Source organism: Mustela erminea, chromosome 14 (assembly GCF_009829155.1).
Source record: "Mustela erminea isolate mMusErm1 chromosome 14, mMusErm1.Pri, whole genome shotgun sequence".
Taxonomy (NCBI): domain Eukaryota; kingdom Metazoa; phylum Chordata; class Mammalia; order Carnivora; family Mustelidae; genus Mustela; species Mustela erminea.
In genome coordinates this window covers 35,271,892-35,290,749 of record NC_045627.1, presented here as the reverse complement: position 1 = coordinate 35,290,749, position 18,858 = coordinate 35,271,892, and the positions used below count along the sequence as shown (strand labels likewise).

Below are 18,858 nucleotides of genomic sequence, written 5' to 3'. Positions count from 1 at the left end.
AGAAGAGGTATGAAAATAATGATCTTTCCCTTATTCAAAAACCTAACGGAGTCCTTGTAGAAGGATTTATGAAGCAATGTATGTCAAGTTCTTAACAGTGTCTGATACGTAATAAAATGTAGTTGCTATTACTTTATTACCATTGTTACCATCATCATTACTAAAAAAAAATTTTTTTTTTACATCATCATCATTATTAAGAAATGATGGAATAGGGATCTTAAACGATTCTATGGTCAAAAATTCCAAATCAACTGGTTAATATCCTTGTGGATATGAATAGCCTACTGGAAATACACATTTGGCTATGAACTTGTTTTCCACATGAGAACTTCCTAAAGAAGCAGAATCCAGTTCTTCTTATGGTTCTCTATGTTTAGAAAACTCAAAGTACTTATGGGAACTGTTTTGGGAGCATGTCATAAAAATTTAGTTTTGCTTTCAGAATCATATGACCCTCATTAAGGTGCTTCTGTGGATCATGATTTGGAAATAATCACAAAATACAGAAACAGATAAAAGTTAGGAAACAGTATGTTCAGTTCAGTACCACTTACTTATGCTATCCAGTTATAAGTGCAATAAAAGATCCTGGAAAGTACACAAGATACTGGTAAAAGTGGTGACCTTAGGGAGATGAAGATCACTTGGTAGTAACTGTGAACTTCTATTCATAAAAAACCCAGGCCAAGATAGTTAACTGCCTTATTATGTCCCAGGGAATAATGAGAGTGGATACTTATCTAGTCCACATTTTCAGGGAAAATAAACTGGTTGATTTTATATGTGGAATAAACTCATTTTTAAAAAAACGTGGAAGTACAAAATACTTACCCACTTAGCAATTGGACACCCATGAGAGCTTTTTCCTTCTTTTCCTGTGTACACTACAATTTCTATCCTTACTGCATTTCCTTTTTGACCATACCTGAGTACAAAACACAGTGAAGGGAAAATGACTGCAATTAATTGAGATATACCCTTTTAATATCTTAAGGTACAGAAGATACAGGCTTACAGAAGTACATAAAACCCAACACCCTGTTTGTTAAAATTTATATTTGTTCAAAATTTACATTTGTGTGGCAGATATTTTTATTTGTTAGTCCATTCTCCTTACTTATCCTTAGAGATCACTTGTTTAAAAAAGGACCGGCTCCAAGATAAGCATTAAGGAATGTGAATGCAGTGCGGTTGGAGGTAATTTTAACTACTTCTACCATTATACAAGGATATAAGAATAAGTATTTCTGGATTTTACAAAGACAGCCTTGCTTTGTGACTTAGTGGGGACACCAGGACACTACGGTCTTCCTGGGCCCTGAGAAACATCCGACTTACACTCCTGAAGGCTTTCCATTCACTTCTCATTTGTTCCCAGAGATAGTCTCTGCATTGAGTCAGGTGCACGATAATGAATGATTTTTAACAGGGAAGGGAATTTCCTCACCTATTCTCCATGATTTCCCTGACAGCAGCAACACTTGGTCCTGCCCCAAGGTGTGTATAATATGGGCCTTTGTCTTTTTGTATAACTCGATCTGTGGAAGGAATAAGATTATTAGACCCAAAGCTTACAGAATTGCACAGGGGCAAGGAGGAGCTATTTTTATTAATTCTTTTTTTTTTTTTTTTCCAATTCAGAACAATTTATCTTGACAAGGTTTTGGTAAACATTAATAATTAAAGTCTAGGACAAAAGGCCCTAGAATTTAACTTGTTCCTTTCTTACAGCCCCTAACTATTTAATTCTTCCTCTAAGCATCAGAGGAAGAAAACAAAAAATATTAAGATATGGGTCATATTTCTTCTCCTATCTCCTGCTTTAAAAGAAATCTATTAATAATTAAGGTGCAAAATTAAAAGTTTTCTAAGAGCAATACATCTCTAAAAGCTTGGCCTCAGAATCCGAATAAAACTGAGCCCAGCAACTGCACTGCTAAGAGTTTATTCTACACTCACATAGTTATATATCTGTAAAGCAAATGTACAGAGGAACGTTACTTGTCCCAATTATTTGTAACATCAAAAAAGAAAGAGAAACACACTTGGCACCTGCCACTAAATGATAAGTGACTAAATTAAGGGATGTTTATATAGTGGAAAACAATAAAACTATTAAACAAGTATTTACAAACTTTGGGATGTCTGGGTGGTTCAGTCAGTTAGGGGTCTGCCTTCAGCTCAGGTCATGATCTCAGGGTCCTGAAACAGAGCCTGGGTCAGGCTCCCTGCTTAGCAGGGAGTCTGTTTCCACCCTCTCCCTTTGCCCTCCACCCCGGTCATATTCTCTCAAATAAATAAATAAAATCGTAAAAAAAAAACCTATTATTTATAAACATGGAAAAACCTGAGATTTCATTAAATTTTTAAAAAAGCAAATTGCGAGCACAGTATATTTTAAAAGGCCTAAATTTTCTAAAACTGCAAGCAAAAATAAAATAATAATATTAAGGATGCCTAGGTGGCTAAGTCAGTTAAGTGTCTGCCTGCAGCTCAGGTCATAATCCCAGGGTCTTAGGGTCAAGTCCTGCTGCAGGCTCCTTGTTCAGCAGGAAGCCTGCTTCTCTCTCTGCCTATTGCTCCTTCAGCTTGTGCGCTCTCTCTCTCTTTCTTTCTCTCTGACAAATAAATAAGATCTTTAAAAAATAATAATCAGGGGCGCCAGGGGTTAAAGCCTCTGCTTCTGGCTCCGGTCGTAATCCCAGGGTCCTGGGATAGAGCCCCGCATCGGGCTCTCTACTCAGCGGGTAGCCTGCTTCCTCCTCTTTCTCTCTGCCTGCCTCTATGCCTACTTGTGATCTCTGCCTGTCAAATAAATAAATAAAATCTTTTAAAAAAAATAAAATAAAATAAAAAATAAAATGCCAGCAGTGCTCAAATTGAGGAACCATGATCCAGAAGTTAATCACAGTCCGCTTAACACAATACTTCCACGGAAATCTTTTTTAAAATTAAAGACTGTTATTTATTTCTTTCATTTTAGAGAGACAGAGCGAGCGTGCAGGGGGAGGGGCAGAGGGAGAGAATCTCAAGCGGACTTCAGATCAAGACCTGAGCCGCGCACTTAACCAACTGAGCCACCAAGGTGCCCCTCCAGGGAAATCTTTTACGGGTAGATATGATCATTCCACTTGGGATGATTTCTGAGTGGCTTTTTCAGCTTTGTTTTTTTTTTTTTTTTTGCTTGTTTGTTCTTTGTTTTTTTTTAAAGATTTTATTTATTTATTGGACAGAGAGATCACAAGTAGGCAGAGAGGTAGGCAGAGAGAGAGGAGGAAGCAGGCTCCCCGCTGAGCAGAGAACCCGATGCGGGGCTCGATCGCAGCACCCTGGGATCATGACCTGAGCCGAAGGCAGAGGCTTTAACCCACTGAGCCACCCAGGTGCCCCTGTTGTTGTTGTTTTAAAGAAGGCTCCATTCCCAGCATGGAACCCAACGTGGGGCTTGAACTCATGACTGCAATTCAAGACCTAAGCGGAAATAATTGGGTGCTTAATTGACTAAGTCACCCGGTCAGCCCTGCCTTTTTGTTTTTCTTAAGTTCCCATTTCTACACAATGAGCTCAATTACCTCACATGTAATGATTATAGGAACACACTGACAATGTATAAAACAATCACAGGTCCACTGCAGATGCTCAATAAATTTTCAATGCCTAGGTGTCTCAACTCCTACAAGGTACTAGTTATATAAGGAAAGAAACTAGATTGTCCTGAAACTAGACTATCATTCTACTGACATTATGCACAGAGTAAAATTAGACTAGCTCGGGTGTATACATTCTTTTTTTTTTTTTTGGTACAGATTTTATTTATTTATTTGACAGAGAGAGATCACAAGTAGGCAGAGAGGCAGGCGGAGAGAGAGGAAGCAGCAGGCTCCCTGCTGAGCAGAGAGCCTGATGCAGGGCTCGATCCCAGGACCCTGGAATCATGACCTGAGCTGAAGGCAGAGGCTTTAACTCACTGAGCCACCCAGGTGTATATATTCTAACGGCTGTCTAATGACTCCTAAGGCACAAGGGTTTTTTTTTCCATTTGTAATGATATTCAGAAAAATTCTGTCCGTTTCTTTTTTTTTTTAAAGATTTTATTTATTTATTTGACACAGAGAGATCACAAGCAGGCAGAGAGGCAGGCAGAGAGAGAGAGGAGGAAGCAGGCTCCCTGTGGAGCAGAGAGCCCGATGCAGGACTCGATCCGAGGACCCTGAGATCATGACCTGAGCCGAAGGCAGCGGCTTAACCCACTGAGCCACCCAGGCGCCCCTCTGTCCCTTTCTTAATTCAGATTTTCAAAACAAGAGGAAGGAGGCTAAAAAATAGGCTCTGAAGTTGAGACTGTCTTTGAATTACAGTTTAACCATTCACTAGCTGTGACCCTTCCAGTGACTTAGTTTCCTCACTTGTAGAATGAAGATAACACACGTTCTTTTTGCAGGCATGTTATGAATATAACAAGTCAAGGTCATGGCACAGTATCAGACTTGCAGTAACAGATCTGGAATAGGAGTCATCATTACTGTACCCTTCTGTCCTTGCTCAAAGAACCTCTCATTCTCCCAACTCAACCCCACTCAGCATTGTCACCCTTTTCAGATTATGAGATCCTTCTGAAAAGAGCCTCTCCCTGGGGCCTGGCACATGGTAGGCTGTCAAAACTGTTCAATGATGAGTGGCAAAATGGAAGGCTTGATTTCAGAGTATCAAATGTACTTTAGATAATCGAGAGCAGAAAGTCATTGTTAACTTCACTATTTTTTCTACTGTTAAAAAAAAAAATCAAAATGATAATAGTTTATCCTTCTAAACAATCATTTACCCATTCTGGAATGTACTAATGAACCACCTACTTCAGGCAAAAAATTTTCCTTTATGATTTGGGGTTATATTTTAAGACTTTTTAAAAATAAGACCGTTTTATTTTATTTTAAAGGGTTTTTTTGTTTGTTTGTTTTTGTTGTTCTGTTTTTTTGACAGAGAGAGACAGCCAGAGAGGGAACACAAGCAGGGGGACTGGGAGAGGGAAAAGCAGGCTTCCCACAGAGCAGGGAGCCCGAAGTGGGACTTGATCCCAGCCCTGGGATCATGACGGGAGCCAAAGGCAACAACTGAGCCACCCAGGTGCCCCTATAAGACTGTTTTAATAATTAAACCTATTTGAGTTCAAAATAGGATATTTCACAAATTCTCTCCTCATACATTGTATAAAACCTGAAATAATAAGGACATCAAGCAGCCTAACAAACTTTAATGACAAATCTACTTAATCTCCTAATTACAGTTGTGTTAGAGTAAATTAATTCTTCTTTTATTTGAGCACTTCCATGAAATTTGACCACAGACAGTGACTAATCACTATAGGGTTCAAATTTAGCTTTCATGTATTTCAAATACTGAGCAAATTTCTTGTAAGGACTGCCTAAGAATCATTAGTCCGGTTAGTTTTCAAGGGCTTTTAACACATTGATTAAAAACTTCAATAATTAGCTCCTGGCTTTTCTCTTTCAATGACTCCTAAGGCACAAAATACATATCAGTTATAAACTGCTCCATAAATCAGCTACTCCCATCTCTATTTGTTTTTTTTTTTTTTAAAGGCAATCAGTATTATACAATGATTTCTTATTTTAAAATTCCAAAAGGTTTACAAATTCTTCAATGGCCAAGACTGGAATTTCATTTATAGGGACATTCTTTGTATCACAGAGCAGAAAAGCAACAGGCATTGAAAAAGAAACAAACCCATTCCAGTTCTTGAACGGGGTGGTAATTATTTATAGCTATTTGTTAAGTTGCACATGTTTTACATTCTGTGTATGTATATCATATTTCACAATAAAACACATTTTTTAAACAAAATGCTTATAGGTTGAAATTCTTTTAAATATAGGAAGAATAAACTCTAATAGAAAATTGAAGGAGTTCAATCTTACGATACGCACAATAAATAATTTAGGAGACATTTCACCAAGTGAAATCAGCAAATCTTCCACTTGAGAAAGTTTCCAAATTATGAGTTAAAAATTTCCCAATTAGTTGAGCAAAATCAATAAGGGTGCAACAGAAAAAGAGGTATAGAATTCAGTCCATTTTCGCCAGAATACGAATGGGGCAAAAATGCCACATATAAAGATAACCCAAAATTGGATATGGTCATGACAATTAATGGAGGTAAACAAAGAATTCACGTGCACGCACACACACACTCAGGCACATGTGCACACACTTACCGAGACAGTTGCAGGTTGGCAATTCAGAATCTTTCGTGGTGGACACCAGGTTTTTTGTAGGATTGGTAAAGAAGTTCATGGCATAATCATTAAAACTTTTCTGTGCACTGTCTACTGGGGAAAATTCTGATGCTCCAACACTAGATGAACATACGTCCTCTTCGCTCTTCGTCGAAACCACCGTGATCCCACCTGAACATACTACATTGACATTCCTGAGAATTTGTGCTGGGTCTGGTAAGGGGGTTTCATGGGAGATACCAGGCAATGTTGACAGTTTCTGATGCATGAGTTGGTCTTGAACATCCCCCTGGATCTGTGTTTGGTCATCGCCAGCCATTACGTTAGCACACTGGTTAGCAGGAGAGGAGGGCTGGATTAAAGGGTGAGCTTTCTGATTGACATTCACTGTTGGCTGTACCTGAGAATTATAAACTTTTTCTGTAAACGCCTGCCCACTGGATTCTGTTTTTAACTGGCATAATGGGAGAGAATCCAACGGTTCAACCTTCATGTTTCTTTCCTGTGCTAATTCAGGATAATAACGCTCAAATTTTATCTGAGTGAGTGGAGGAAATAATTTTTTGTGTTCTAACGCTGAACTCCTTCGAGTCAGTGGTTTCCATACTTTGGTTAGGGGAGGAATTTTCCCCAACAGAATGGGAAAATCATGTGGACCAAATTGACCGAATCTTTGAAACTTAGATGCTATCCAAATGTCATGTAACTTACTATACTCATATGACAACTGTTCCTGTTTTTTCTGGTCATTTTCTTGACAACTTATGACTACAGGCTTCTTTTTCCGCCGATCTCTTGATGGGGTAGCTCTTGTCTTTTTCTGTGTTGTGTTCTTTTGCTTTGTCAATGATGAGCTATGGTTATTTTGTACACTGGAAGGTTGTTTCTGTTGTATTGTGACCTTCTCCTGATTACACTTTTGCTGTACATTATATGCAACAAGGCTTGTTGGTGTACTTTCAACCTTTTTGTCTTCTTGTTTTATGTAATTGAATTTAATTATTGACGCAAGTTGTGTTAACTGCGTTGCAACATCCTCCTCTATTTTGCTGTGTATTGTATTCAGACACGATGGATCGTCTTTTAGGTCTATCTTTTTACTGCTGGCCAGTGACTGGTTACAATGCCCCAATTTATCACCTGATGGTGGCAACTGATGCAAATTCTTAGAACTATCAAGAGTAATTCTACCTTGAGCAACATTTTTACTGGTGTCAATTTTAGATGAATTTGAATTTGGTATGAAATGAGGGACTGAATTTGTGACTTTTGAATACTCCTGCGATTTTGAAGTTGTCTGGTTAGCAGCTGAGCTGTGGTGTGACTTGGAAATGTTCTGCCCATTGAATACCACCGTGTTGCATGAACTCTGCTTTTCCAAAGATGGACAGTGAGGAAGGCTTTCTGGTACCCCTTGTAAGTTTGGGTCTTGGAGGTCTTTTCGTACAGAATAGAGGATAGCTTTACAGCTATTAAGCAAACTCGCTGTTCTGTGTTCTGTTTCTTCATCCTTCTCTGACTTTGATGGTGAGGAATTTTCTGATGGGGCTTCTGACAGTTGGGTGAGAGCTTCTATGGCCACAACTTGCTCCAGCGTTAGTCTCCTATCTTTCATTAGGGATAGAAGACTTGGTTGAACTGGAGATCCATCTTTTGGTTCTTTACTTGGTATATTTTCTAGAGATTTGGGTTGATCACTTTCATTGTGTGTACTAGTAGGACTATTTAAGTGGAAAGTTGCAGGATTTGGAAAAGACTTGCAGTTAAAGCCAGATTTCTGGAAGACTGAAACATTACTTCTTCCTTTGAGATGATCACAGCTCGCACTAGTGGCAATAGAACTCATGGCATTATGGTTGGCAGTGTCTTTCAGGAATTTACAGGAGTTGTTTTCAAATGCCTTGCCAAATTCTTCAATATTGAATTTTTTAAAAGACACATTTGTTTCGGTTGGTAAATAGTGTACATTTTTAATGCCATTTCTTACGGTTTGTGCAAACAATTTCTGAGGCTCAATTAGATCAGTAAGTAGGACTTTTTTCCTGTCATCTTCAGAATTTTTTAATTTTTCAGCTTCCGTCACAACTGCCTTAAATTCACCTTTGACATGATCGGTTAAATGTGATTTCTTGTTTTGCGTCCACTTCTCCACTTCAATACCTGTCATACTTTCTTCATTTTTAGTCACATTTTCGAGAGGAGGTGGGTTTAATTCCAATCTCTGTTCCCCCCCATAGCTCCTCCTGTATTCCATGGATTCTGACTTGGGGCCATTTACTAGTTTGTTGACAAAATCTGCCTACAAAATAAACACAAAAATATCTCATATTATCTATGCAAATATTGGAGTAAGAGCCACAGGAACGTTTTGATTTAACACTAACAAAATGTAAAGCCCCTGAAAAAAATATTCATTTTTCTTTTTATGCTTCCAATAAAATACCAAAGGGGTGTGTCGGGAAAAAGAAAAAAATTGAAGTAAAATTTCATTACTCATACCTGTAAAGGTTTTGGTAGACTCATTTGTTTTTCAAAATAATGTGTGTGTTTTTTGTTTTTTGTTTTTAAGAGAAAGAGAGTGAGGAAGTGTTGGGCGGGAAGTGGGGGGTGGGGGTTGACAAGGTTGTGAGGGGCAGAAGGAGAATCTTAAGCAGGCTCCTTGCTCAGGGCAGAGCCCAATGCAGGTCCAACCTCATGACCTAAGCTGAAATCAAGAGTCTGGATGCTTAATTGACTAAGTCACCCAGGTGTCCCTCCAAATAAATCTTTAATATTTTTACATTGGTACCATTTGACGGCCAATATCTATTATCTTAATGCAAACTGTACTGAAATACAAAATACACACAGAAAGGTGAACAAATCCCAAGTATATAGCTTACTGAATTTTCACAAATGAACCCCCAAGTGCCCAGATTCCAGCCAAGAAACTCCCATCTAGTCATCATTCCACTGCCAAAGGGTAACCATTATTTTGATATCTATCACAGATTTCCATTGCTTATTTCCAAACTTGACATAACTGACTTCCTTTCATTCAAATTATACTTGTGATTCATACATGCCTCAGTCCATTGATTCTTACTATTTTTTTTTAAGGATTTTATTTATTTATTTGACAGAGATCACAAGCAGACAGAGGCAGGCAGAGAGAGAGAGGGGGGAAGCAGGCTTTCCGCTGAGCAGAGAGCCGGACACAGGGCTCAATCCCAGGACCCTGAGATCAAGACCTGAGGTGAAGGCAGAGGCTTAACCCACTGAACCACCCAGGTGCCCCAGATTCTTACTATTGTAGGTAAATTCACTGAGTGAAAATACTACAATGTATTTACTGACTGTACTGTATATGGACATTGGAGTTATCTTTGGTTCTATACCACTATAAATGCTACTGTAATCTTTGGAAGTGCTGGGTTATCAAGTGTGTGTGTACCTTAACTTCAGCTTTAGTAGACAGGCCAAAGAATTTTCTAAAGTGGTTATCAACATGCACTCCCAACAGTAATTATGATCGTTCTACTGTTGCACATTCTTACTTAGTATTTTCTGTCTTTTCACTTAAGCCATTGTGTTTAGTGGGAATGATATAATCCCTTAAACAATTTTTTTAAGATGAAATGCCTACAAAATAAGATTAATCAGTTTACCTTTTAAAACTGTACAATTAAGGGTGGTTTTTAAACATATTTACAATGTTATGCAATAATCACCTCTATCTAATTCCAGAACATTTTCATCACCCCGAAAAGAAACCTTGTACCCATTAAGCAATCACTCTCTATTCCCCCTACAAACCCTTATTTTTAAAACCCAACAGCTCATCTAAAATTACAACAAAGGAATTGAGACAGTAGGGGCATTTCCAACTGCTGTCGGGAGCGAATGTAAAGTTAACCTACACCTCCTAATTTCTAGTGTGGCTCTGGACATTCTATTCAATGACTCAGGGAGAGAAAAATAAAAGATCAGGAGACTTCCTATTGAATGAAGGTGATATACCTGAATCCATTACTGACTGAAAAACTAAACCAAATTTCATAATAGCCATAAAATATGTAAGCATTACCCAATTGTATAATTAAACATTAAACAATCTTTTCTTCACATTAAAAAATCTTAGTAGAGGGGCACCTGGGTGGCTCAGTGGGTTAAGCCTCTGCCTTCGGCTCAGGTCATGATCCCAGGGTCCTGGGATGGAGCCCCACATCGGGCTTTCTGCTCTGCAGGGAGCCTGCTTCCTCCTCTCTCCCTGCCTGCCTCTCTGCCTACTTGTGATCTCTGTCAGATAAATAAAGAAAAAATCTTAAAAAAAAAAAAAATCTTAGTAGAAATAAACTATATTTAACTTTTTTTTTTTTTTTTAAGATTTTATTTATTTGACAGAGATCACAAGTAGGCAGAGAGGCAGGCAGAGCGAGAAAGGGAAGCAGGCCCCCCACTGAGCAGAAAGCCGGATGTGGGGCTCGATCCCAGAACCCTGGGATCATGACCTGAGCCAGACACAGAGGCTTTAACCCACTGAGCCACCCAGGCCCCCCTAAATAGTTACTATTCTTAATGTAAAAGAGCTTCCACAATCAACAAGAAACGGTAAATGACTCAATAGAAGAGTGAGAAAAAGAGAGGAATATGTCCTTTGCTTAAGTGGAAATCCACAAGATCAATAGCTGTTTGACTTTCCTAGAAGACAAGCAAATGAAAATAAATGCAACTTTTTAATCCATCCAAATGCCAAAATTAAAAATGCAGAAATGTAGGTAAGCAAATTATAATACAATATGACATTTATACTAGAGACAGTATGAAATAAAGACACTCATACTCATACTGTGAAATAATGTGCAGCCATTACTTGAATTTATCAGTCTAGTGATTGCATGGCAAGAGATCCTAAATAAACAAGAGGCTGAAAGCCAGTAGGTAAAACGTTAATACCAATTACCATGGGGAAACAGAAGTGAAGAGAAGTTTTTTTTTTTTTAAAGATTTTATTTTATTTATTTGACAGACAGAGATCACAAGTAGGCAGAGAGGCAGGCAGAGAGAGGGGGAAGCAGGCTCCCTGCCGTGTGGAGAGCATGATGCAGGGCTTGATCCCAGGACTCTGAGACCATGACCTGAGCCAAAGGTAGAGGCTTTAACCCACTGAGCCACCCAGGTGCCCCAGTTTTGTTTGTTTTACTTGATGCTTTTAATTTTACGAATATGCATATCTAAGATACTGGGACTTCAACGTACACATCACTCTAAAGAGAAGATACTGAGTACCTTTTAAGATTTATGTACTATAAACATAGAACATTCTCATAAGTAATGAGCTTAATTAAAAACTGACCTTTATCATTCAGTTATAGCTCATGTAACTTTTTTTTTTAGAGAGGGAGGGATACGGCAAGGGAGAACAAGGCATGATGTGGGGCTCTATTTCACCACCCTGAGATCATGACCTGAGCTGAAGTGAGAGCCAGACGCTTAACTGACTGAACCACCCAGAAGTCTCTTATCTCATAACTGCTTAAAATCATGCGGTTTGAAAACATGAGGTCTATAGGTAAACGAGAACATGTTCTACACAATGCCAACTACTAACCTTTAAGAAAACAGCTTGACATATGACATTTCAGCAGGGGCTAGTAAGATTTTCTCTGTCCTCAGAAATCAACCAGAGATCTTACAAGCAGATACTATTAAATGTAATTGTGCACTAAGAAAACAGTTACTCAGTTTCACTTGTTCTTCATAGTGAAACTGAGTGGTCAGAACAAACATTTACTGTTATTTGGGAAAAAACAAAAATTCAAGTTCCTGTTGTTAAAAGTGGATCAGCAAAACAAACTATATCTTACATGTAGTATTTCAATAAAGCTGTTAAAAGAAAAAGAAAAAGAAAAAAGAAAAAAAAAAGAGCCCCGCATGGGGCTCTCTGCTCGGCAGGGAGCCTGTTTCCCCCTCTTTCTCTGCCTACTTGTGATCTCTGTCAAATAAATAAATAAAATCTTAAAAAAAAAAAAAAGCATGGATGAGTGAAAATGCAACTTGAAAAATATGCAACACTGCCTTATGTTTAAAAAGGACATCTAAATAATGTATAAACATGTTTATTTTTAAACAGAAGTGTGGAAAAGAAAATAAACCAATCTAATTTCTATTACTGGTTAATCTTTTTTATGAAGACTTATTTTTTTTTTAGCGGTTTTATTTATTCATTTGACAGAGAGAGAGAGAGATCACAAAGAGGCGGGGGGGTGGAAGCAGGCTTCCTGACACCATGACCTGAGCTGAAGGCAAAGGCTTAACCCACCGAGCCACGCAAGCATCCCTTATTTACTTATTTGTCAGAGAGGAGGAGAGCACAAGCAAAGGGAGTGAGTGGCAGACAGAGGGAGGTGGAAAGTAGGCTCCCTGCTGTGCAGGGAGCCCAATGCAGGGATGGATCCCAGGACCCCGGGATCATGGCCTGAGCTGAAGGCAGATGCTTAACCAACTGAGCCACCCAGGCGCCCCTATTACTGGTTAACCTTGAACAGTAAGATAGGGAAAGAGCAATTCTTTGGAGTTGTCTGGTCCAGGAGATGCCATGTAGCCTGAACTTTCGTGTTCTCCTTTTTTAAGAGGTCAGGTAGATTGTGATGGGAATTCAATGAGACCATATGACCAAAGCTGTTAGCACAGTAAGGACGAGGTATCACTATGAGGGAACACTAACAATTTCATTATAATAGTTACAATCCAAAGAATGTTACCTATATTATAATATACACCCCTTACTGCAATAACTCATTTGATCTTCACTTCAATCCCGAGGTGGACACTATAAAAAGGTGCTCAATTCTAAGAAAAGTGTAAATTAAAAATGGCAAAGATAACACTTTTCACTGATCGAAAAGCAAACTTCAAAAAATGTTTGAACACCTAGATAGGCCCTTAGGGAAGTTGTGGGGATATATATTCTCATATAATGGTGGTGGAGTGCAAAATCTTATCATCCCTCTGGAGAGCAATTTGGCAATAGCTATCAAAATTACAAATTCAACCTCTCCTTTGCTACAGCATTTTCACTTCTGAGAATTTATCCTAAAAGTTATACTTGCACTTAATGATATGTTTTGACAGCTTTGTATAGTTTAACAAGTAACTGATAATACCCAAATGTCCACCTGTAGCACACTAATTCAATTATGGCATATCTACATATTACCTTGCAGCTATAAAACAGAATGAAAAGAGATTCCATTCCAAATAGGCAGATGTCCAGGATTAAAAAAAAAGGATCCAGAACCTAAATATACCGTTTTTTTATGTTAATAAAAAGTATGGGGGGGCGCCTGGGTGGCTCAGTGGGTTAAGCCGCTGCCTTTGGCTCAGGTCATGATCCCAGGGTCCTGGGATCGAGTCCCACATCGGGCTCTCTGCTCAGCAGGGAGCCTACTTCCCTCTCTCTATCTCTCTCTGCCTGCCTCTCTGTCTACTTGTGATATCTGTCAAATAAACAAATAAAATCTTAAAAAAAAAAGTATGAAGCACTAATATATATATTCCTATTTGCATAAAGAAACTCTGGAAGAAGACAAAAAAAAAAAACTTAATACAAGTAATGAGGAGGAGGAAGTCCAAAACAATACAGGAGCTTGGGAACTATTAAACCCAGACCTGGTTAAATACTGTTTTGATTTTTAAAATGTACTTCCTTTAAATTTAAACCAAAATTGAAGCGGTCTGTGGAAAGATTTCTAGCATACAGTAAGTGAAAAAAGCTAAAAGTTTGTGTAGTACCAACTCACAAACATATCAAAGCATAAAGAAAGGGTGTGGAGTACATACACATTTGTTAATACTCAGGAAGGTATATTTGTCCTACAGAAACTTTACTGGTAAATATTTAACAACCAGGCTGGGAACTGAGAGGGGAGGGAACCCTGTTTTGCCCTGTAGGCCGATTTTTGTGGTATAAATACATCCACCACAGTGGACTGTAAATTATCAGTGAGACACCTGTGCCAGCATTAGGAAGAAATGCAAGTAATTACTGACCTGGAAGAAGCTGACTCCTTCCTACCACTGAAGGTACAATCCCAAGGTACTTTGTCAAACAGGCTCCATTAACTACATTATGAATGTTTATTTTTATTTTTTTTTAAAGATTTTATTTATTTATTTGACAGAGAGAGATCACAAGTAGGCAGAGAGGCAGGCAGAGAGAGAGAGGGAAGCAGGCTCCCCGCCGAGCAGAGAGCCTGATGTGGGACTCGATCCCAGGACCCTGAGATCACGACCCGAGCCGAAGGCAGCGGCTTAACCCACTGAGCCACCCAGGCGCCCCCTGAATGTTTATTTTTTAATGAAGATTTCCTTGACATTTAATCTGCTTAGGTGTACTGCATCCCCAAATATCCATTCTGAATCTCAAAATACTTGTTAACATCTACCTCTCTAAAGAGATGCCAAGTCTCTGGGAGGCCTGGGTGGCTCAGTGGGTTAAGCCTCTGCCTTGGGCTCAGGTGATGAGCTCAGGGTCCTGGCATGGGGCTCCAGATTGGGCTCTCTGCTCAGCAGGGAGCCTGCTGATCCCTCTCTCTCTCTGTCTGCCTCTCTGCCTACTTGTGACTTCTTTCTCTGTCGAATAAATAAGAAATCTTAAAAAGAGAGAGAGAGAGAGATCTTAAAAAGAGAGAGATGTGTCAATTTTCTGAAGGAAGTATTTCACAAAAAACTGGCTGTTTTACTCTCTCAAGTGCCATATATACTCTGGGGACCTAAGCTCATGCCCACCAGTGTCTCTTCTCTTTCTCCTCTACCACCCCAAAAGTGCCCAAGTGTACCGTTTTAAGGACAGTAATTCAAATTCTCCCAGTCTCTGTGTTGCATTCTATGCCAGTCACAAGACTATATGTTGCTCTGGGCCCCTCTTATCCCTTCTAAACTGACAGGAATGTCGATCACCTTAGATCAGATCTGGGTTCAATAGCTGTCAAGCACCCTGTTTTCTCATTTCTCCACATTCCTATAGTAGTGCTACTCACACCCACTCTTGAATGAATGAGCTCAAACGGCACTGAGCAGAGTGGTATTTTATTCTGAAATGACTATGCCCTTTGGACAGAATCTGTCGCCTCTCCCAACACGCACATTCCATACATGCTGTATTTCCTGTATCTAGAAACAGCTGCTCAGATCACATGGAAAGTCTTTCAAAGCGTGTACAGAGACATGATCCACAAGACTATGACCTTTACTGCAAGCAGATCAGTGTTTCTCAACCTGCCTTTATGGTTTTTGTATTCTGTTTTGCTTTTTTCAGCCCCCACCCAGTAGTCTTTTAAAACATTTTTTCCATAATAGCTCTCCTCAGGAAATTTTAATTCCACAGATATAGGATGTATCTGCTTATGCCCTGTGGTCCCATCATAATATCTAAGTTTTTTTTGTTGTTTTTGTTTATTTTTAACCCTCTCTGGGCAACCGAGAACTGATCTTAATCCCCTTTGAGGAATTCAAAAAACTAACATGTAGAAGGGGTGCCTGGGTGGCTCAGTGGTTAAGAGCATGCTACTTCTTGATTTCAGCTCAGGTCATGATCTCAGGGTGGTGAGATGGACAGACCCCACGAGAGCCCCACATTGGGCTCCATGTTAAAAGAGCTTCTCTCTCTCCTGCCCCTCCGCACCCCCAAATAAATAAATAACCCCCCCCCAAAAAAAGGAAAAAAAAAAAAAAAAACTAACATGTAGAAGACAAGGAGCAACCCAGAGTATTTATACCTGATTAGAAGGGACACCCTCAGGACCTATGTCCTAAACCAGAAAAATTAAGTGTTTGGGCAAAAACTTCTGGAGAATCACTAGCGGCTCCATTAATGCTGACTTGAATATGATGCAATCATGCCTGATGCGGTATTTGTCCTCCCACATTCCCATAGAAGCATGGAGGTCAGACCCTGCCCTGCACAACTGCTTTCGAACAAACCCAAATTGCAATAAAAAGAAAGATAAACCAGCCATTCACCAAAGCTAAAATAAACATTGAACACACACACACACACACACACACACACACACGCACACACATACACATCCTTCTTCAAAGGGGACCTGCAAAACAGCTGCCTTATTTTCCTATAGCAGTACAATGGTCTAGTTCTTTTCCTTTTTGAGGCATAAAAAGAAGACACCTACCCCACCACATTTTGTAGCCCTAATATTTGAGCTTTGCCTCTGTTCTGTTTTCTCCACTTTGCCTACAGGCACCCTGTTAGATGTTCAAAGTTCATAGAAAGGCAGGGAGGTAGGGTCAAAGGGACCAAATCTGCCCTTATCCCCACTTGTCCTACCTTGGTGCCATAAAGCCTAATGGCTCTTCCTTGCCTGGGCTGAACAGAAGCCATCCCAGAGACTCTGAAAGTTCCTTTCCCACTTTGATCCACCACATCCAGAGTTCTTTCCTATTCTAACTTTTTTACTCCTACCCCCAACAAAAACTCCACCCTCATTTGGCCACAGGGTCTCAGAATCCAAAGTAAATCCTTCACCTGGGGGGGGGGGTAGGGCAGAGAAGGGGAAGCGTATTATTAGGGGGAGGGACAACTTCTATTTAATCCAAAAACATGTAAATTGTAGAATGGTTCTGAATGTATACAAAACTGACCTAGGAACCAACCTCTCTAGTCCCAGGTGTCCTCATTCCTGCCCTCTTCCTTGGGAGCTAAGCCAGTACAATTCATTAAGAGTCAGAAAGACAAAAAACCTTTTCAGACACCAAATTCGCCTCAAGCTATCATCCTATCAAATTCCCTCCTCATTCAAGTATCTTAAATGGTTACCCACGGTTCTAGGCGAGCCCTCAACTGCCAAATTCCACCATTCCTTAATGTGCTCTTTTGTAGACCTCCAAGGAGAGTCTCAACTGAAACGCTGAAATCGAGGTGTCCCTGGGAGCTCCAAGCTTCCTTGCCTCTGTCCCCAGGCTGTAGGTGTGTCCCCCTGAGCCTACAACTTAGAGGATTCCAAAGCCAAACGCAATGCCCGTTCCTTCTTCACCCTTTCTCAAACAGCCTTCCCTATGCTTCAAGTTCACAACTCTTAGTGCCCAGTGTAGTTAATACTTAGTCTTTTTGTGTACCTTGCTACATATAGTTTTCAGAATTGGGGCTTTACTGGAATCAGACAAATTTCGGCCTCTTTCCCTGCTCCATCACTTCCCAACGATGGGGCCAAGAGCGAGCCATTGCTCTACAAAGCTTCATTGAGCCTCAGTTTCCCTAAGATAAATCAGGATGAGTAACAGCATTCACTGAACCAGTTTATTGTGAAGGTTAAATGAAATAATGCATTTACACATATTGTTGAACCTTACCATGTGTAGAAGTGAACTATTTAGGGGAAAAACACCTATTAGGTAGTTCTTTTTTTGTTGTATCTCCTTCAACATAGAGCAAAACCCTACTAACTCCAATCTCAAATCCACAACTGAGGAAAAAAAAAATATTCATCAGTAGCTATTACTCATGCATTGACCACTGACTCCTTGCCAGGCATCATCACTGATGTTTTATAGGAATTACTTCCTTTGCTTTTCCTACTTAGTATCAGTATCTCCATTCTTCTGATAAGATTTAGAAAGGTTGAGTAACCAGGCAAAGTAATAATTAATAATTTATGACGTATTTATGACGTATTTAGTTACTAATATTTAGTACTGTTTACTGACCTAACATTATCATCAATGCTTAAAACTTAGGAGAACAACTCAATTCCTATAGTTGTTTCTTTTCCTAGATTGTGTGAATTATTGTTTTTCTGAACCCACTGGCCTACTTTCATTCACCTGTTTTTTAGTTGTAACACTATAGCATTGCTATTCAAAATATTCTCACCTTTGGGGGGTGGGAGGTTGGGGGAACCAGGTGGTGGGTATTAGGGAGGGCACGGTTAGCATGGAGCACTGGGTGTGGTGCAAAAACAATGAATACTGTTACGCTGAAAAAATCCTCACCTTTTGTGCAAATTTTGTAAATGCACACTGGGTTCACACCAAGTTATGAAGGAGAGTTGGGTGAAATTAAAATTCAATTTACATTCCAACTTTTCGGGATATGATCAGAGGTCATTGTCTATTCAAATATTCCCTAGACTATAACTCTTCTTACTTCCAGATAAATCTGATTTGCTTTACCTTTTTCCTAACTTTTTACTCAAAATTTTCAGGTTCATAGCATTAGAAGGCTCAGTAAAAACATATTGGGTTGGGGTTTTTTTGTTTGTTTGTTTGTTTAAATTTTAAGTATGCGCCATGCCACTCTACCAACTCAGCCAGCCAGGTGCCCTGAAAACTTATGGGTATTAAATAATACCACAACATGAAGTACATTAATTATTTAAAAAACAATGAAAAGAACACAAAAATTGTCGATTATCTAAATCAATCAGACTAAAGTCAATCAGACTATTTGACAAATGTAATTTATATGCACTCATACTGTAAAGGTTCATGATAGAAGGCAGCCTCCAAATTTTTTTTTTTTTTTAAAGGGCATTTAAATGCTCCTCAAGATTTCAGGAAACATGGTCTTATGACAAATCCTGTTTTCCACTAGGATTTAGCCTCT

The 18,858-nt window shown here is 39.3% G+C and overlaps 1 protein-coding gene across 7 annotated transcripts in view; it reads right to left on the bottom strand.

Annotated features, from left to right (window-relative positions):
* LOC116572977 (methylcytosine dioxygenase TET1-like) overlaps window positions 1-18,858 on the bottom strand; it is a 103,642-nt gene that overhangs the window by 52,197 nt on the left and 32,587 nt on the right. For all 7 annotated transcript variants that reach the window (XM_032312526.1, XM_032312525.1, XM_032312527.1 and 4 more), the window contains exons 3-5: window positions 6,237-8,556; window positions 1,451-1,541; window positions 835-928 (exon numbers count right to left, since the gene is read on the bottom strand). In XM_032312526.1, coding sequence (XP_032168417.1) covers window positions 835-928; window positions 1,451-1,541; window positions 6,237-8,556 — 2,505 coding nt within the window. The remainder of the gene's footprint in view (window positions 1-834; window positions 929-1,450; window positions 1,542-6,236; window positions 8,557-18,858) is intronic.